The 21,276-nt window shown below is 38.4% G+C and overlaps 1 protein-coding gene and 1 pseudogene across 5 annotated transcripts in view; both read left to right on the top strand.

Moving 5' to 3' along the window:
• The window catches only part of SLC25A12 (solute carrier family 25 member 12), a 212,463-nt gene that overhangs the window by 114,225 nt on the left and 76,962 nt on the right, over positions 1-21,276 (top strand). For all 4 annotated transcript variants that reach the window (XM_086718898.1, XM_086718900.1, XM_086718897.1 and 1 more), the window contains exon 3: positions 13,148-13,290. In XM_086718898.1, the coding sequence (XP_086575024.1) occupies positions 13,148-13,290 (143 nt within the window). The remainder of the gene's footprint in view (positions 1-13,147; positions 13,291-21,276) is intronic.
• LOC112872281 (ubiquitin-ribosomal protein eL40 fusion protein pseudogene) lies at positions 14,261-17,425 on the top strand (annotated as a pseudogene). The gene is made up of 3 exons (XR_015255685.1): positions 14,261-14,281; positions 15,483-16,963; positions 17,203-17,425. The product of XR_015255685.1 is annotated as a ubiquitin-ribosomal protein eL40 fusion protein pseudogene (transcript).

Below are 21,276 nucleotides of genomic sequence, written 5' to 3'. Positions count from 1 at the left end.
TGAGTCTGATACAAGGATTGAAAAGTAATTGAAAAGATGAGAAAATTAGTGTTATTAAATGTCATGTTCTACTACCAATCATATTTTTAATTGCCTACCATGTGCCAGGCATTGTGCTAGGTTCTACCTTTATAGAGTTGAGATAGAGGAGTTCAGTGAAAGTTAACTCATTCTGGGTGGGGCTGAGACAGCAAAGCCCACACATTTAAAAAAACAAAACAAACTTCAGAAGGTGACAAGTCTAATAAGAAAACAAACAGAATGATGGAAAAGGCCATCACTTTTCAAGAAAGTGGTCAGTAAAGACCCCTGAGAAGGTGGGACTAGAGATGAGACTATACAGTGGGTAGAGAATTCCAGAGGGCTCACATGTGTAAAGGCCTAGATGTGGATAAGGGCTTGGTATGTTTGACAAACAGAAAGGAGGCCAGTGTGTCCGAAGCATCAGTAAGTGAGGGAGTGAATGGCCAGTGAGAGATGAGACTGAAGGAGAGCCGTATCAAGCAGGGCCTTGTTTGTAGGCTGCAGGGAAGAGTTTGGATTTTTTTCAAAGATTGTTGTGGAGACCACCAAAGATCTTTCACCTTGGAAGTGGAATAATTGACATTAAAAAAATTTTTAATGTTTGTTTATTTTGGGGAGAGAGAAAGGGAGAGGGAGGAAGAAAGAAAGAAAATGAGCTGGGAAGAGGCAGAGAGAGTGAGAGACAGAGGATCCCAAGCAGGCTCTATGCCAAAAGCAGAGAGCCTGATGTGGGACCTGAACTCACAAACCCAACCGTGAGATCATGACCTGAGCCACCCAGCCGCCCCTCAATTTACATTAAAAGAAATTTTTTTTAATGTTTATTCATTTTTGAGAGAGAGCGTGTGAGCGGGGGAGGAGGAGGAGAGAGAGGGAGACACAGAATCCAAAGCAGGCTCCAGGCTTCGAGCTGTCAGCACAGAGCCCGATGTAGGGTTCGAACCCATGAACCGTGAGATTATGACCTGAGCCAAAGTCGGACACCCAACCGACTGAGCCATCTAGGTGCCCCTCAATTTACATTTTAAATAGATCATATTGAAATAGATCATATTGAAATGTAAACTTTCGGGGCACCTGAGTAGCTCAGCTGGTTAAACGTCTGATTCTTGATTTCAGCTCAGGTCATGATCTCACAGTCGTGAGTTCAAGCCCCATTCTCAGGCTCTGTGCTGTGCCGAACCTGCTTGAGATGGTCTCCTTTCTCTGTCTCTCTCCTTCTCCCCTGCTCACGCATGCACTCTCTCTCTCAAAATAAATAAACTTAAAAAAAAAAAGAAATGTAAACTTCCTTACATGTTTCTATGCTTTCTTATGGATGACTGCTTTAATTAGGCTGTGATTCTTCCAATTTAATTTCTTTCTGTCCGTAGGGTTCTTAGAACATCTTGAGTGGGGCCTCAGCTGACTCTTTTTCATCCAGGAGGCAGCAGAGTGTAGCTTGAGCCTGCAAGAGCTTTGTAGTCTGATCTGGATTTGAGTCCTTACTGGATGCCTTTTTCCTCTAGGACCTTAGGTATTTATACCAGTAAGTTTCCTTACCTAAGAAGGGATTATTACACCTAGCACATAGGGATGTTATAACAATTAAATGAGGTAATTTGTAAATGATGCCTGACAAATGGAGCTTAGTTCCTTGGTCCCTTTTTTTCCTTCTAAGATGGGATGAGGACTTTTCTTTCGTGAATAAGATCTGAGTCCCTTATCTTTCCCAGCTAACTGTGCTGGACCTATAAAGTGACTAAAATATTAATATGTGTTTATGATTATGTACATAAAATCAGCTAATTACTCATATTGTTGAGACATATACCTGAAGATATTTACAAATCTCCACATTCAGAAATAAGAATAAGAAGTAATTTCTCTCAAGTTTGTAGGTTCTGAGAAGGGGTATAGCCATGGTCTAAGATAGACTGTGGATGATATGTGGATGATAACAGTTTTCTTTGGAACCTTCAACTGCTCAATCTGGATCAGTGAAGGACTAATAGTCCAACTGTAAGCTCTGAAATACCAAGACACAGATCTGAAAGAAAGACTTATAATTCATTCTTTATGTGTATAACTCAAAAAAAAAAAATCATTTCCCCCTTATGTCCAGCTCTCTTTTACTTAATAATACTGAAGTTTCTAAAGCATCATTCACCGAAATCAGTTCTGTGGCCACTATTGGGCTTTTAGAACTGTGCTCTTGCTTACTTACTGAGTCACTATTATGTCTCAGGCACTATTTTAAGTATTTTATATAAATCATTATAGTCAGTCCTCAAAACAACTCTAAAAGGTAGGAACCATTAACATTCTCATTTTACACTTGATCTTAGCCAAAAAGGCCGAGAAGCGATTAACATTCTTATTTTATAGGTGAAGAAACTGAGCCCTAGAAAGGTTAGGTAACTTGCTCAAGGTTATGCAGTAAATAGACTTGCTTTATATGTTTCAATGCAACTTGCCTTTCTAAGTTAATTTTGTTTGGGAGATACAGGTATGTTAGTATATATAGAATCACCTCATTATTTTTCTGTATCCTTTTAAAAAACCTTTTTAATTATGGAAAAATTTAAGCCTATATAAAGTTAGAGAAGATAGTATAATGAATTACCATATATCCATCACTCAGCTTCATCAGCTCTTTTGGCTAATCTTGCTTCCTCGATATTAACAGCTGCACTGGATTATTTTGAAGCAATTCCCAGACATTCTATCACTGCATATATGAATACTAGTATCTCGAAAAGCTACTGAATGATGACTTGATACTTGACGACTCTGAAAACCATCAAATCATAATTTGATTATTTCATGTAAGAATATTCCTTAATAATGTGGATTTCCATTCAGTGTTGAAGTTTCCCTGATGGTTTCATTTTTTTGAGTTGCTTTATTAAAATCATGATCCAGGACGTGTTCATACATTACATTTGGTTGCCCTTTCTCTTAAATCTTCTAATATTTTCCACTCCTTACCAGGAAAAAGGTCCTTCTTTCTCTGTGACAAAAATCTTGGTATTTAATTAAGGCTTACCAACCTTAAAGCATTCTGTCCTCCTAGGAGCTGCACCTTGATTGTCAAAGACATGATTTGCCCAGGCTTATAAATATATATGCTCCTTGTATGTTCCCATGGTTACTTAGACCAAGAGATTGAAGTATTTATTTTAAGAACAATGTGAATTAATTATTCAACTTAATCTGCCCTGAGAATCATTCTAGTTTCAGTTATTGAGTTCTCTGGGGTCATTATTTTATTTCCAAGGTTTTTGGAAACTTTGAGGGGAAAATTGTTTTGGTATATGTAGTTTATTATGGTAGCTTCAGTTGATTTCAGTGATTAATAAAGAGCTTATACCTCTCTGCTCTGTTAGGAATTACATTGTTTAGTCGCTGACAATAGGATTTGATATAATGGAAGGTAAAAATACATATATTAAAGCAAAAAGAAAAATAAGCACATAATATTTCATGGAGGCAAACTGAGTTAGAAAGCCAGACTTCTGAGAACCTTTTTTGCAAAATCCAATAGAAGGTTTTGTTTCTAGTGTATCTGAAATACGTGACTAAGAGTGCTAGTTAAAATTAGATGCATAAAATTGCCTTTTCCTAATGCATGTGTAGTTGATTTTAGTAAATATCGGAAAAAATTTGCATCACTAATTAAAATCTTTAAAAAAGTGGCCATATGTGTTAGAATTATTTTTTCTTATTAGAATATTAATTTATAACAGATAAATTCCACATTGTACTATTGTAACAGGGTTTGTTGTGGTCTGCTCATTATGCAGAGTGCTTGTGTAGTGAAAGGGCATACGTTCCTGGTTCCTGACTAAATTTGGTTTCTGTTAGGAGTAAGAGCCATGTAAGTGAAGGACAGCAAGAGGATTAGCTTCAGAAGCTCAGCTCTTCCATTGTTCCTATAATTCACTTTTCTGTATGGGAAATGCTTTACATGATCTCTGTAGTTACTGAACTTTGTGGCATTGTCATGTGAGAGTTACTGAAATTGGAAGGATGTTAAGATCTGAAAATGTCAGTTCATCTCAGTTGGAACAAAGTCTTGGAGCAGCAGTGTGTTTTGACTCCTATTACAGCCACATGTTGGATGAGCAGAGATGAAGCTGGCTAGACCAGTTAGGACTGATTTGGTAAACCCAACAACAGTGGGAGCCAACCCCAAGGAAACCTTGGTTTGGAGAAAGATGAGGAGGTAGAACATTAACTCCTTCATGTTTGGGCAAAAGCAGAATAATTAAATAAGCAAGGAGGGAAATTTGGATCCTTTGCTTTTCTGTGTTTCTAAGCATTTTAGAGTAACTACAGTATTTCATTATGTGTTATTAGTTTTACAATTTCCAAGAACTTTGGTGTTCAGGATCTCATTTTTTCCTTATGTCAAGACCGTTAATGTTTCTATATCTTCTTATTAGAGAAGAGACTCAGAGAAGACTCAAGAAATCACAACTAGTTAATGGCACAGGGATTAGAATTTGTTTTTAGACCCTGGTTTCAGTGTCCAGCATGCCACTGTCTCTGAGTTATTTCGGGTAGGAACTCTGTTTTTGTGATCTTTGCATCCCTGGTATCAGGTATAATGTCCAGCACACTACTGGTACTTAATAAATGTTTTTAAGTGAAAGCGAAATTACCTGGAAGATTTGATAATAGCAGATTTTTGGCTTAAAAAGTAATGCTTCTAAATATATTACTTGGTTTTGGTGCGCATACTTAAAAAGAAAATCCTTGATCTTGATACACTGTGTACTTTTTAAAAAGTAACCAGCCTTCTAGTTACAGGAGATCAGAATTTTTCTTTATAACCTCTGGAAAATCTTCTGGACATATAAAATATCAAAAGATCTGTTTTTGAACTTAAATCATTTAAACAGGTAATTTGTATCATTTAGACTATTTGGTTTTTTTACTCATTCGTGTCATTAAATTTTAAGTTAACCTTCTTTTTTCCCCTTGTACTCGATAGAAATCTAGGGTTGTGTGAAAACTCTTTGTAAAGTCTGCTTTACAGGTAACCTGCTATATGGGTTAAAGTTTGGCAAATTGTAAAGGAATTACTACTCTCCAATTTACTCCAGTCAAGTGAGACCTTAATATGTTGATCTGTTGGCTGGATAGGCAAAACATTTGGAGATAACATGATCTCATTTGGAGCTAGAGGTAGTTCTGTGTAAGTGCGATAGTGTAATTATATATATCTGTATGTGAAACCCTGCCATCTTTTATCAGCAATCAATGTATAAAGATTCTGATCTTTCGTCAAGATCCATTTCATTTCTCAAGCTTCATAATGTCAAGACTTTTTCAAGCACATGTAAACTAAATGTAAACTTAAATATTTCTGGAAATGTCAAAGCTATGTGTACTTTTACATTCAAATACTTGAGTTGGATTTGGAAAGTTTCGTCAAGAAAATAAATCACCTATTTTTGTTTGGATACTGTCAGCTACTTCTTGTCAATGTCTTTCATGTGTCCTTGACTTCCTGCCCAAGAGAGATTTACAACTGCTTAAGAGACATCTTTGAAATGGCAAATGATTAACTCTAAAGTTATTTGGAGTATGGATATAATATTTGGTTAATTTCATTTAAAGTCATTTTTGTTCCTCCTTTGAAATGACAGGAACAAAATGGAAATATTATGAAACTATTAAGTTGACATATTAGGTTTTTAGAATAATTTAGCAGGGAGACCCAAAACTTTGTTTTAATTTTCTTTTTATTCTTTTTAGTATAAACATGCAAGTCATTTTGGTTAGCAGAAGGAGAAGGTCTCAATATGGCCACCTAATCTTTTCTGATTTCTAGCCTTCTGTGTTACTGTAGGCCATGTTTACTTCGTTTAAAACATTATTGTCCAGCAATTAAAATAAGCATTGAAAGTAATGAAACTATTTAACTGAGTCATTCTTATTTTAAAATATACTTTTTGTTTAAATAAATCACCTGTTTTTGAGGTATCTGCTTTGCTTTGTTAACATAATAGCTGCAATGTTTTAGCATCTTGAGTGACTGTGGGTAGATTCTAGTTTCTGTTCTACACTCCCTCTTCTGTCTGTTCAGGCAACAGACTCACTGACATTGCCAAGTAATTGTCTGTAATTTAATGAGTTAATTAGTTAACTGTCTCCTGGAGAAGTCAAGTACTGACTCCTTATGGATGAGAAGACTTTTTTTCCCCTCTGAGCTATATGCTTTATCTTTCAGTTAAAATCAAGTTAAAATAGAGTAGGAGAGTTGGGGAAAACATTAGCAAAATACCTCAGGGTAATTGATTCTTTGGCATCATTTATAACCCCAGATACTGGCAAAGCCTGTTCCAGTACTTGTCAACAAAAGCATTTGTTTTCCTTGTTGGCTGCTGTGCTAGTGGTTTGTGCTAAGGCTATTTCCTGATAGTTTTATTTCCTGATAGTTTTAAAGTCAAGATTGTTGTGAAATCCTGGTGATTCTGTAGGTACAGTTTACTCTGTGTGTATGTGTGTGTGTGTTCTGTGTGTATAGTGGTGGTAGTCCTGGCAGTCAAATTCAGGTATTAGTATTAGATGTTAGGCACCTATGTGGCAAAAATAAATGGAGAATTAGTTGCTGCATTTTGTTAATACTAACTGAAATGTTTTCATATTCTCTTTTGAGAATTGACATCTGATTACAGAAAGCAAGCAGCAAACAGTTGTGAAGAGAACAAAGATCTCCATAACCCATCTCTAGTGTTTTTTTTTTTAAAACATTTTTTTTTTTTTTTCCAACGTTTATTTATTTTTGGGACAGAGAGAGACAGAGCATGAACGGGCGAGGGGCAGAGAGAGAGGGAGACACAGAATCGGAAACAGGCTCCAGGCTCTGAGCCATCAGCCCAGAGCCCGACGCGGGGCTCGAACTCACGGACCGCGAGATCGTGACCTGGCTGAAGTCGGACGCTTAACCGACTGCGCCACCCAGGCGCCCCTCTAGTGTTTTTTTAAATTTTGCATTTTGTGTTTTGCTCTTCCTTCTTTTAAATTTCTCATAAGAGTCAGGCCAGGATTTTTTGACAAAAGATGTGAGCATTCTTATAGTTCTTTATATATGATATGCATGTGTGTGTGTATAGCTGAATTGCTTTTCAACAAGACTGAAATTGAAAAAAGTAAGATCTACAGAACAATGTTAATTAATAATTATGTTATCATTTGTGTAAAAAAGAGAAATGGGTAAGAGTATTTATGCACATTTGCATGTGTATACATTAGCATGTATATGCACATATTTCATATATGTATAATCATTTATGCATAAAACATCTCTGGAAGGACAAGAAATTGATTGCTTCTGGGGCGCTTGGGTGGCTCAGTTGGTTGAGAGTCTGACTTTGGCTCACGTCATGATCTCTTGGTTTGTAGGCTCAAGCCCTGCATCGAGCTCCCTGCTATCAGCACAGAGCCCGCTTCAGATCCTCTGTCCCCCTTACTCTGCCCCTCCCCAACTTGGGTGCGCTTACGCTTTCTCTCAAAAATAAACATTAAAAAAAAAATCCAGAAATTGATTGCCTTTGGAGGGAGACAGAGAGAGAATCTTAAGTCAGGACCCTGACTAGGGCTCAATTTCCACGACTCTGGGATCATGACCTGGGCCAAAACCAAGAGTCAGGCACTCCACGGACTGAACCACCCAAGTGCCCCTGAATTTTTAAAAAAATGTTTATCTATTTTGAAAGAGAGAGACAGCGGGGAAGGGGCAGAGAGGGAGAGATAGAGAATCCTAAGCAGGCTCCACACTGTCAGTGCAGAGCCCAGCACAGGGGCTGAACTCACAAACCATAAGATGATGACCTGAGCCGAAACGAAGAGTCAGATGCTTAACTGACTGAGCTACCTACCTAGGTGCCCCAATGTACTTTTTGAATTTTGAATGGTATGACTGTAACACTATTAAAATCATCTTTAAAAAGTCATTAGCAAGGGGTGAAAGTACCCATTGTTTTTTCATTTGCACTCCCACCCCCTTGGTTCAGGTCTCATCCTCTTTCACCTGGATCTTCAGTAGCTGACACTTGGTCTCCCTGCCCCCAGTCATTTTCTGTCTTCTCCAAATCATCTTTTACATTGCCACAAGAGAGAGCACAGGTCAGATCATGTCTCTGTCATCCTCTAAAACTTTTAATGGCATCCCATTACCCACAGAATGGAGTTCAGACTGTTCAACTTAGCATTCAAAGTCTTCCATCATTTGATCTCAAACTGCCTTTGTCTTTTCCATTTCAACTTCTACATCTTTGCTTTGTTGTTGTTGTTTTTGTTTTTTAGTTTATTTATTTTTAGAGAGAGCATGAGCAGAAGAGGGGCAGAGAGAGAGGGAGAGAGAGAATCTCAAGCAGGCTCTGTGTTGTCAGCAAGGAGCCCGATGCTGGGCTCAGTCTCATGAACCACGGGATTATGACCAGAGCGGAAATCAAGATTGGGATGCGTAACTGACTGAGCCACCCAGGTGCCCCTGCTTCATATCTTTGTATGCCCTCTCTTTATTAACATTTGTGTCTCCAACTAGTTCTCTCCCTCCAAAAAAGAGAGAATAATTTATTTTAACATCTCTGTATTCACATTTTTTTAAAACCTTGTAGACCCTTTCTGTCTGTTGCAGTTAAAATCAAATTTTACTTTCAAGGCCTATTCTGAACATACTCTCTCTTTCCTACTGCAGCCCCATTCCACCTGTCCTTAGAACGAGCCACTCCTTTTTGGATCCTATAGTACATTTCTCATACCATTGTTTGGCACTCATAATCTAGTGAGTTTTTGACTTGTCAGTGGCTTTAAATTCTATTTTTAGACTTTGTTGTGTTGATTCCTCTTTCCAGTTGCAGTAGTCTTCCTGACATTGTGCCTTTCCCCACTCCTGCCTGTTCTTAACTCTGTGGTTTTCTGATCTTGGTAAAACATGTAAGATTATGAAGGATATTGAGGAACACAGAATAGAAGAAGTAGTCAACAAGAATTGGTAGAATCCATTCACTATTAGTATTAATACCATACAGTTTATTTTTTCTTTATCCTATATTTGCATACTTATTGTTTTGAAATGTCGAAGATCATTTAGTCTTAATTTTATAGATGTGTGATATATGTAGAATCCTGGGAGGAGAATGGAGTTGTTGAGCCAGGACTTAAACTTAGGACCATTTCAGCAATGACTTTTATAGAATGTAAAGTGAACATGACTTTATCTTGGGGTGATATTTGTTAGGTGCTTTTGGGTAGTACAAGTTAGTAAAAATATGTCTACCTGTGTGCAGGCTGATCAAGCATTTGCTATGATAACCTCTGTGGGGTTTTCTAGAATATGACAGAGGAAACATTTTTTATTTAATTCTCCTCTTGTTGAAAGAGCTGGTTGCTTGGTTTAGTCAGATTCACAAATGAGAACATTTGAAATGCTTAACCAAAAAGCAAACCAACAGTCCTTTTCTGTGATCCTTTCCATCCTTGTCTTATTTCCTAGAAGCAACCACTTCTTTTTTTTTTTTTTTTATGAATATAATTTATTGTCAAATTGGCTTACATACAACACCCAGTGCTCATTCCAACAAGTGCCCTCCTCAATGCCCATCATCTACTTTCACCTCTCCCCCACCCTCCCATCCACCCTCAGTTTGTTCTCTGTATTTGTGTCTCTTATGGTTCTCCTCCCTCCCTCTCTGTTTGTAACTATTTTTTTCCCATTCCCTTCCCCCATGGTCTTCTTTTTTTTTAAATTTTTTTTTTTTCAAACGTTTTTTATTTATTTTTGGGACAGAGAGAGACAGAGCATGAACGGGGGAGGGGCAGAGAGAGAGGGAGACACAGAATCGGAAACAGGCTCCAGGCTCTGAGCCATCAGCCCAGAGCCCGACGCGGGGCTCGAACTCACGGACCGCGAGATCGTGACCTGGCTGAAGTCGGACGCTTAACCGACTGCGCCACCCAGGCGCCCCCCCCCCATGGTCTTCTGTTAAGTTTTTCAAGATCCACATATGAGTGAAAACATGGTATCTGTCTTTCTCTGACTGACTTATTTCACTCAGCATAATACCTTCCAGTTCTACCCACGTTGCTGCAAATAGTACGATTTCATTCTTTCTCATCGCCAAGTAGTCGTCCATTGTATATATAAACCACATCTTCTTTATCCATTCATCAGTTGACGGACAATTAGGCTCTTTCCATAATTTGGCTATTGTTGAAAGCGCTGCTATAAACATTGGGGTACACATGCCCCTATGCATTAGCACTCCTGTATCCCTTGGGTAAATTCCTAGTAGTGCTATTGCTGGGTCATAGGGTAGTTCTATTTTTAATTTTTTGAGGAACCTCGACACTGTTTTCCAGAGCGGCTGTACCAGTTTCCATTCCCACCACCAGTGCAAGAGGATTCCCATTTCTCCACATCCTTGCCAGCATCGGTAGTTTCCTGAGTTTTTCATTTTAGCCACTCTGACTGGTGTGAGGTGGTATCTCAGTGTGGTTTTGATTTGTATTTCTCTGATGATGAGTTACGTTGAGCATCTTTTCATGTGTTTGTTGGCCATCTGGATGTCTTCTTTGGAAAAGTGTCTATTCATCTCTTCTGCCCATTTCTTCACTGGATTATTTGTCTTTTGGGTATTGAGTTTGATAAGTTCTTTATAGATTTTGGATACTAGCCCTTTATCTGATACAGAAGCAACCACTTCTAACTCTTAACTATTTATTTGGTATTTCCCTTCATATTTCTATACTGCTATTTCTAGATATTATTGACTTTCTATGAGAGTAGTTGAGGACTTCCTTACACTACTTCCTCCTCCATTCTTCTTCCTCCATTCCTCTCAGTATGTTTATCATTGTTATTAAATTAATATCTGGTATCTATATTATTATGACCGTGAATACTGTTTATTTGAGCCAAGTCATGTATTTCCTGTTTTTATACAACAAAAATGCTTTTTCGTAATTTACTTTCTGATAGAGTTAAAAATTATCTAACTTTTCATTTACTTAGCAACTTGTGTACCTCATACAAATTCATTAATTTAACAAATATTTACTGAGTGCTGGGGCACCTGGGTGGCTCAGTCGGTTAAGCGTCTGACTCTTGATTTCGGCTCAGGTCATGAGGTCAAGCCATGGCTTGGGCTCCGTGCTGTGCGGGGAGCCTGCTTGGGATTCTCTCTTTCCTCTCTCTGCCTCTCTCTCTGTGTCTCTCTTTTTCTCTCTCTCTCTCTCAAAAGAAAAAAAAAAGGTTTGCCAAGTGCCTACTGTGTGCCAAGCATTATTCTTGGTGTTTGGGATACATCAGTGACCAAACTAGACAAAGATTCCTTCCTTTGTTGGGAGATAGACAGTAAACATAATAAAGAAGTAAAATACATAGTGTGTTAGAAAGTGATAGCTGCCGAGGGGGGGAAAAGGCAATGTAAGGGGGATTGGGAATATAGGTGCAGGCATGGGTTATAATGCTAAATAGGGTGATAAGAATAGATCTCATTGAGAAGGTGACATTTGAACAAAAGTTCATACTCCTCCCCATGTTATTTTTCATGTAGCCAAATGCCTTGGATAAGCATTCCGTTTTTCCCAGTGGCTTTCCTTCCTGGAGCCCTTCGTTTGCTCCCTGCCAGGACTATGTACTCTAGAGGCCTGCAGCACAATTGTTGTCTTGGGATTTCTCTTGGCCACTTTTCTGGATTGGGTCATCTGATTTTTGTATCCCACTTGGTTCATGCCTTCATTTTGTTGGAGCAGATTCTCCTATAGCTTCCTGAGGAGGCACATGGCAAGAGAAAAAAGTATTGAGAACATGGATATCTCAAAGTACTTTTAACCTACCCTTATAATTGATTCAAAGTTTGGCTCAGTTTAGAATTCTAGGCTGCAAATCATTTATCTTAGAATTTTCAAGGCCTTACTGCATTGTCTTCAAGCTTCAGTGTTTCTGTTGAGGAAGCATTGGTGCCTGTGATTCATAATTCTCTATAAGTGACCTTTTTTCTCTCTGAAAACTTGTAGGATTTTCTCTTTATACTGGTGTTCTGTAATTTTATGATGATGGGCCATGGCCTGGTGTAGGTTTTTGTTTGTTTTACTGTGTTGTGCTTGGCACTTAGCCCTTGTATTCTTCAATTCTGGGAAATTTTCTGATGTTACTACTTTGATAGTTGACTGAAGTAGCTAAATTGATCAGCTGCAACCTGAAGAGGAGAGCTTTGGTTGTGTTTGATCATGCCATAGTGCGTAAAACCCTTAAAATAGTGAGGTCTTTATTTGACAGGCAGATTCTACTATTTTATTTCTAAAAATTAATGACCTAAAAGCAGAATATTTTTGTTCCTTTTCTCCAGCTACTGGAATGTAGAACAAATACCTGTGATGGAAGGTCTTGTGTGTTTGTCATGCTTTTCTCATTCGTTTTATTTTTAAGGTTTGGCAGCCTGTGTTCTCCTGCTGCTCCCCACTCTTGTAGGTGGGAAGCCTCTGGCAGTCTACACGTGTCACCTTCTCACTCTCAGGTCTTAGTTACCTTAGCTGCCCTTTCACCTTTCTTCATCTTTCTCGTATTTCGTCTCTTACATAGTATATGTTTAGTTGAAATAAAAGTCACATGAGACAAAATTCTCCATTTTAACCATTTAAGAGTATACTGCAGTGTTTTTTTTTAGTATATTTACAGTGTGCCGCCATTGCCACCATCTAATTCCAGGACATGGTCGCTGCCCCCAAGAAAAACCCCATATATGTTAAAGCAGTTACTCTTATTTGCCCTCCTCCCAGTTCCTGGCACCTGTGCCTCTGCTGTTTGTCACTGTGGGTTTGCCTCTTGTGGACATTTCATGTAAATGCGGTCATACGATCTGTGGCCTCTTGCCTTTGGCTTCTTTAACTTGTAATGTTTTCAAGGTTTATCCATGTTGTGGCATGTGTCAGTACTTTGCCAGTGTTCTTAAATCTGGCTCTGAGTGTTTGTTTTTCATTGTCCAGAGGAAAATGCACTATCCTGCATTTATTATCTTTATTTTGATTTTGATACTGTCCTTTATATACCTTTTCACAAAATGTTTTTGGCTACAATATGATGTTGAATAATTTTAATTTTAAGTATACATTATTTATTTTTTAGTATGCCAGTACTGAGGTTGATGGAGAGCATTACATGACCCCAGAAGACTTTGTCCAGCGCTATCTTGGACTGTATAATGATCCAAATAGTAATCCAAAGGTCGTGCAGCTCTTGGCAGGAGTAGCCGATCAAACCAAGGATGGGTAAGAACCTTTATACATTTTTTGAAAATGAATGTTCTGCAATATCTTACTAAAAAATAGGAACACCCTAAGTTTACCTATGACCACCTGGAATTTTAATATTAATAAACCATTATCTTTTCTTAGAAGTTTATAAGAAGTATTACTTGCTGCCATTATCAAGGATTGGGCAAAACTAGCATTTGTTTCTTGGTTTTTTTTTGGAAGTAAACTATATATGGAGAACCATATTTTATATTGAATAATCTGAACAGAATGGTTTTCTTTCATTCATTCAACAAACATTGAGTACCTACTATGTTTTCTAATGTTCTAAGGACTGGAATTACATCAGCGAGTAAAGTGATAAATGCAAAAGCAATACAAAAATTTAAAAGTAAATTATAGCATGTTAGGTTAGAAGTGCTGTGAATAAGAATGAATCAGGGAAGAACTTAGTAGTATTTATTAATTTATCTGTCTACTCATTTATTTGACAAACATTTATTGAACAACCACCATTAGCCAGGCACTGTTGAGCCTTAGTAATACAAACATAAATAAAATGGGGTTCTATAAGGGAAGGGAAGCAAAAATAATATAAAAACAGGGAGGGGAACAAAACATAAGAGACTCTTAAATATGGAGAACAAACAGAGGGTTACTAGAGGGGTTGTGAGAGGGGGTATGGGCTAAATGGGTAAGGGGCATTAAGGAACCTATCCCTGAAATCATTGTTATACTATATGCTAACTAACTTGGATACAAATTAAAAAAATAAATTTAAAAAAATGGGGTTCTTGGCCTTAAGAAGAAACTCATGGCCTAGTGAGAAGAAGGATGAGTGAACAAAGAAAAGAATACTTTGGTATAAGATGCTGTAATAGAAGTATATGAAAGATACAAAGGACACCCAAGAAGGCATAGTTAACTCTGTTTTGGGTGGTCAGTACAGCATCATAGAAGAGATACTTGAGTGAAATCTGGCAAGATGAACGGGAAGTTGCTGGTGGTTGGATAAGCTGGGAGAATTCCAGGAAAGGGAATAGCAGTGGTGTGTGTGTGTGTCTTGCGGAGTGACATTGAAGAGGTTGTGTTACATGTACCTTGGTGTGGCTGTGGTTTTGCTTTGTTACTCTTGGAATTGTGGTTGAAGTGGAACTGGGGACCGTCTGTGCTAAGCTTTGACTGTATCCTGTAGGCTGGTGACTTAGTCTTGGAGGTATTTTTAGCCTGGCAGTGTATGGGTGTGTGCAGTCACAGAAATAGCAAGGTGCATCTTACTAGAGTGTCACTTTACTCAAGGGGAAAAAGCACACCGTTTTTAAGTTAAGATCAAATATGACTGTATTATAGAACAAATGGAGTATTCTTATGAATTATAAAGAAAATTTTTTCTTGCTTTGTGAGTTCCAAGCTACATCCTCAGGCCTTCAAAGGCCCAGGTTCTTTCTCCTACCTGTAGAGGTAGTTGTGTGAAAAACTAGGCAATGAGGAGTTGTTAAAAGTTATTTTCCATAGGGTGCCTGGGTGGCTCAGTTGGTGATCCCAGGGTTGTGGGATCGAGCCCTGCAACAGGCTCCATGCTGGGTGTGGAGCCTGCTTGGGATTCTCTCTCCCTCTGCGCCTCTCCCCGACTCATGCTCCCTCTCTCTAAAATTTAAAAAAAAAAAAAAAAGATACTACTGCAGATATGATGAGATTTTTTAAAAATGGTAGGTTGAAATAGGGCAAGATTTGCATGCAATGAAATTCGTTTAGGAGACTCTTATAAACTAGAGACTATATTGTAAACTAGGAGACTATAGTTAAACTAGAAATGTTGATATCTAAGTTCTTTGAACCTAGGGTTAGTATTCATATTTTCCCACAAAATCTAGTATAGTGCATGAAATTTGTATATTTTATATCTTAGATAAAGATTTTATGTAATTTGTCAGTGGTAGATGTTGGGGAACTTGCATACATTTCGTGATTAGTCTTTTAAAAAGTCAAATCAGGGGTGCCCAGATGGCTCAGTCGGTTAAGCATCTGACTTTGGCTCAGGTCACCATCTCACGGTTTGTGAGTTGGAGCCCCATGTCAGGCTCTCTGCTGTCAGTGCAGAGCCTGCTTTGGATCCCCTGTCTCCTTCCCTTTCTGCCCCTTCCCTGATTGTGCGCATGCACACTCTCTCAAAATAAATAAACTTAAAAAAAAAAAGTCACAACTAGGTTCCCAACGGTTTGGTGGCAGCGTTGCAGACGCAGATCTTTGTGGAGACCCTGATGGGCAAGACCATCTCCCTCGAGGTTGAGCCCAGTGACACTAGTGAGAATGTCAAAGCCAAAGTCCAAGCCAAGGAGGGCATCTCGCCTGACCAGCAGCGTCTGATTTTTGCTGGCAAACAGCTGGAAGATGGCTGCACTTCATTAGACTACAATACCCAGAAAGAGTCCACCCTATACTTGGTGCTTTGCCTGCGGGTGGCGTCATTGAGCCTTCCCTCTGCCAGCTGGCCCAGAAATACAACTGCGACAGGATGATCTGCCACAAGTGTTGCACCCCTGTGCAGTTAACTGCCGCAAGAAGTGTGGCCACACCAACAACCCACGCCCCAAGAAGGTCAAATAAGGCCTGTCTACCGGCTCTTCCTTTACTCGCAGGGATGCCTTCTGCCCAAGACCCAGGGCCCTGGGACTTCAATAAAGTGTCCCTTTCATTGAAAAAAAAAGTGAAATCAGCTGATAAGCTATGATAAACCACTTAGTCATTGGATTTCTTAACAGTGATTAGACAGTAATGCATATGAAAATTATTTTTAATCAGAATTCGTTCTTCAAAATTGTTAAAGGTAACATATATATTTAGCTCTTTTAAAAACTAGGATGGTATTTATTGTCATTAATTTGGCCTGAGACCTGCTTTCAGAGTACCCAGATCTTCTCAGATGCTTCTTTTGTGACCATTTTTGCTCATCTGTCTCAGTGTTTGTTTTGAAGCTTCATGTGGTTCTCCCAGACTCCGTTGCATTGTTGATGTGGTTGAATGGAATCAAGGGTTTAAGTTGCCAGAGTAGAATAGATCAAAGATGGGTTTTGGCTAGGAAAGTATCTGATAATGTTAATAGTGTTCACTTAAAGACAAATCTATTTCTCTTTGTAAAAGGTAAATCTTTCTATTTCAGATTTTAAAAACTTCTTAAGCTTCCTTTTTCCTCTCTTTGGAATTAGATGGGGTTCTGTAGGAAATCTGATTCAAAGAGCTAGATCACATAGGGTACCTGCATGGTTCAGTTGGTTAAACATCTGTCCACCCATCAGACTCTTTGTTTCGTTTCAGGTCATGACCTCACAGTTTGATTCCTGAGATGGAGCCCCGAATTGGGCTTTGTGCTGACAGCCTGGGGCCTGCTTGGATTTCTCTCTTTCCTCTTTCTCTGCCCCTCCCCACACTTGCACGCACGCTGTCTCTGAAAATAAATAAACATTAAAAAAAAACAGATCATAAAAATTATCAGTGAGTTTATGAAACATGTAGGTAATTTCCAAAAGCAGAGAAAGGTGGAATTTTCTAGAAACACAGCAATTCTTAACCTCTTATTCATGGATAGTCCTGAAGTTGCTGAAATATCATGCAAAATGAGGAAATTTGTATCTGCGTTTTTCTCGGGAGAAATCCCAGGTTTTCAGAAGGACCTGTGACTTCAAAAAAGGTTAAGTATCGGGGCGCCTGGGTGGCGCAGTCGGTTGGGCGTCCGACTTCAGCCAGGTCATGATCTCGCGGTCCGTGAGTTCGAGCCCTGCGTCAGGCTCTGGGCTGATGGCTCGGAGCCTGGAGCCTGTTTCCGATTCTGTGTCTCCCTCTCTCTCTGCCCCTCCCCCGTTCATGCTCTGTCTCTCTCTGTCCCAAAAATAAATAAATGTTGAAAAAAAAAAATTAAAAAAAAAAAAGGTTAAGTATCATTGCTGAAGTTTCTTTAATACTTGCAATTGAAGATGGAGTGCCTGGGTGGCTCGCTTGGTTAAGTGTCTGACTCTTGATATTGGCTCGGGTCATGATCTCACCATTGTGAGATCGAGCCCTGCACTGGGCTCTGTGCTGAGCGTGGAACCTGCTTAGGATTCTCTCTCTCCCTCTCTCTCTGCCCCTCCCCTGCTCTCTGTCTCTCTCTGTCTCTCTCTCTCTCAAAAAAAATAAAAAAAACCTTTAAAAAAATACTTGTAATTCAAGAAAATGAAAGGTTTTTTAAATTAAAAAAAAAATTTTTTTTTAATGTTTATTTATTTTTGAGACAAAGAGAGACAGAGCATGAATGGGGTAGGGTCAGAGAGAGAGGGAGACACAGAATCCGAAGCAGGCTCCAGACTCCTAGCTGTCAGCACAGAGCCCGACGCGGGGCTCGAACCCACGGACCATGAGATCATGACCTGCGCCGAAGTCGGACGCCCAACTGACTGAGCCACCCAGGCGCCCCAAGAAAATGAAAGGTTTTGATGATGTTTAACTTATTCCAAGTAGTCACTCTTGTTCATTTAACGTTTAAGGAAAATGAGGCCTAGAGAGATTGATTGATTTGCCCAATAACACAAAATTCTCTTAATTTTTAGTCCATTTTCCTTCTTTAATCATTTTTTTAAAAAATGATGTTCTCTTTCTTCCCCACTTTCTGTTTCCCACTCCTTTACCAAGGACAGTGATCAAAGATTAGAATAGTGTATGTAGTTGGTACATTTTTTTTTATAGCCCCAAGAGGTATTCCTTGGTTCTGTTGTAGTTTTTTTTTTTTTTTTGATGAGAGTCTTATAATTTGAAGTAGCATCACATAGGTTGTTTATAATTATCAAAACCAAATCTTAATAGCACTAGTATACAGAGGTCTAAGTGATTTAAATAAGTATGTGGGAAAAGCAGGTTTGAGAGAGGTCAATACCATACCTTTTTGTACCCTGGACCGCCTCACCCTCTGCTGCATGTTTTCTTAGCATGTAAACCACCCCCTTTCTCCTCTTCCGCATTCCTTTTCCTCCAATAGATAGTAAAATAAGCAGGAGTGTTTTGATATAGGTGTTTGTTGTGCAGAACCATGTAGAAGCAACATCGTATGGTATAAATAGCATGATGGGTTGTCTAGAGTAAAAGTCATTAGTCAAATGTTATTTGTGAAATTGTGGCTTAAACTTTGAAATTGTGCTTTTATAATGAAAGGCAAAATGATTTTATGCATTAAATGAAGATTTCAGGAACTATTCTTGTGTGATATAATCTAAAGTGTTTAGACAGTTGCTTGTTTGAAGCTGTAACTTCTAGAATTATAGTTTCTATATTTAGCTCTGGCCAGAATTTCATCTGGAAGCTCTAGTCTATAATGTGTAAAACTATTACTTTTCTCTTTTAGTTTTTCATAACTGCTTTCCTTTACTCTTCTACATGTATATAAAAAAACATTATGATGCATGTAGAAAAACCTTTTATGCAAAAATCTTGATGGTTTTAAAAATTGCAAAATTAACATATTAATATTTTGAAATTTTATTAGTTTCCATTCAGTAAATTTATTTTTTTTTTTTTTAAATTTTTTTTTTTCAATGTTTATTTATTTTTGGGACAGAGAGAGACAGAGCATGAACGGGGGAGGGGCAGAGAGAGAGGGAGACACAGCATCGGAAACAGGCTCCAGGCTCTGAGCCATCAGGCCAGAGCCCGACGCGGGGCTCGAACTCACGGACCGCGAGATCGTGACCTGGCTGAAGTCGGACGCTTAACCGACTGCGCCACCCAGGCGCCCCCCATTCAGTAAATTTAAAAGGAACTTTGTAGAAAAATTTTAAAACATCCAATTCATAAAATCCATTATTTCAAAAAAATTTTTTTTGTTTATTTATTTTTGAGAGAGAGAGAGACAGAATGTGAGCAGGGGAGGGGCAGAGAGAGAGGGAGACACAGAATCCGAAGCAGGCTCCGGGCTCTGAGCTATCAGCACAGAGCCCGACGCGGGGCTCGAACCCACAAATGGCGAGATCCTGACCTGAGCCGAAGTTGGACGCCCAACCGACTGAGCCACCCAGGCTCCCGTAAAATCCATTATTTCAGAGTATAAAATGAATACATGTTCTTTGTAAAAAGTCAAGCAGCAGGTATGGTAAAAAGTGAAGGTGCCACCCCATCCTTATTGAAAGAAAACAATTTATTAAACTATGAACTAAGCAGTGGTTTCTTCACTCCAGTTAGCGTCTTGTGGTTTGCATTGGCGCTGCTTAAGTCTTGATCAAGGCCTTCTAACAATAGAGGAATTCATAGCAGGATAAAGGAAAAAGAGCCTTAAAAATTATTCCAGAACATGTTTGCTTTATGTTAGCAGATAAACAGGCCATTTCTTGCTTTATGAAAAGTATTGTTCCACTGTCATGTGGTATAAAAGGCCTATGGGCTAAAGATAGATAGGGAGCATATCAGAGAGACAAAATGGTCCATTACCCTCACCTCCTACTTCCCAGTATTTTATTATGAAAATTCAAACATTCAGGAAGGTTGAAGGTATTTTACAGTGTATACTTAACATACCCGTCATATTCTACCATTAACATTTTTCTATGCTTCGTTTTTCATATATCTATCTTTACATCAATCCATCTTGTTTTTTCACACATTTCAAAGTAAATTGCGAACACTGATACTTTTCTTACACATTTCAGCATGCATATTATTAACTGGATTTCAGTATTTGTTTTGAGTGTTTTCTTTATATGTAAAATTTACCCACAGTGACAAATACAAAACTTAAAGGTGCATTTGCTGAGTTCTAATAAATGCCTATACTTGGGTAATCTCAGGTGACTTTTTACCGTATTAAAATATATATAATACAATTTATCATTTTAACCATTTTTAATATATATTTCAGTGGCATTAAGTATATTCATATTGTTGTACCACCATCACTACTATCCATTCTACCTTTTTTTTTTTTCATCTTCTCATACTGGAACTCTGTACCCATGAAACAGTGAGTTCCTGTTTTGTCCCGATACTCAGCCTCTAGTAATCACTATTGTACTTTCTGTTTCTAATGTGTTTGACTATGTTAGATACTTCATGTAAGTGGAATAATGTATTATTTGTCCTTTCGTGTTTGATTTCACTTAGCCTGTTGTTTTCAAGATTCACCCATGCTACAGCTTGTGTCAGAATTTCGTTCCTTTTTAAGGCCGATTAATATGAAGTGACTTTATTTTTAAGTTGCTGATGCCTTTGTGTTTCTTAATTGATCTTTCTTCAAATAAATCACTCTGTGTAACAAAGGTAAGTGAGTATTGAGGATTGGTTGAGGATTCCCCCAATATCTTCTTTTTTAATTGTTTTTTTAATGTTTTATTTATTTTTGAGAGAAAGAACATGAGCAGGGGCAGGGCAGAGAGAGAGAGAGGGACAGAGGATCCAAAGCAGGGTCTGTGCTGACAGCAGAGAGCCCGACATGGGGCTCGAGCTCACGGGGATGGTCCCCAGGGGCAGGTGTAGATAACTGATGGGCCCTGCTGTCCCTGAAGAGGTAGCTTCCACTTTGGCTCCAGGAGACTGGTGGAATGAAAAGTATTGGGACCAGAAACTGGTTGCCCTTGCTCACAATTTAACAAGGGAAACCAGAAAGCTGGATATTTGTGTGAAATATTTATAATTTCCTAATGTTGGCAACTAATGTAACTAAAAATATTATTCTTTGCATGGCCAAAGAAAACATGTGTGGGCCAAATTTACTCTGCCAGCCGACCATTTATGACCTTTGCTAGTTAAGGAAAAAGTCTTACCTTTTCTCATAGAGAAAAGTTTTACTACTGAGTATGAAATGTATTTTAAAGCTACATATTCTGTATTTTAGGGTAATTGTATTTTTGATGTCAGATTCCTGAGACTATTTTGGAAAAACCATGATGTTACAGGTTTTTTTTTAAAATTTTTAATTCATAATCAGCCTAATTACTTTGTAGTTTTTAAATTACTCTTATAATCAAAAGAATAATGCTAATTCTT

Source organism: Puma concolor, chromosome C1 (genome assembly GCF_028749965.1).
Source record: "Puma concolor isolate L17-30 chromosome C1, mPumCon1.1.hap2, whole genome shotgun sequence".
NCBI lineage: Eukaryota > Metazoa > Chordata > Mammalia > Carnivora > Felidae > Puma > Puma concolor.
This window is presented reverse-complemented; position numbering and strand designations above follow the sequence as displayed.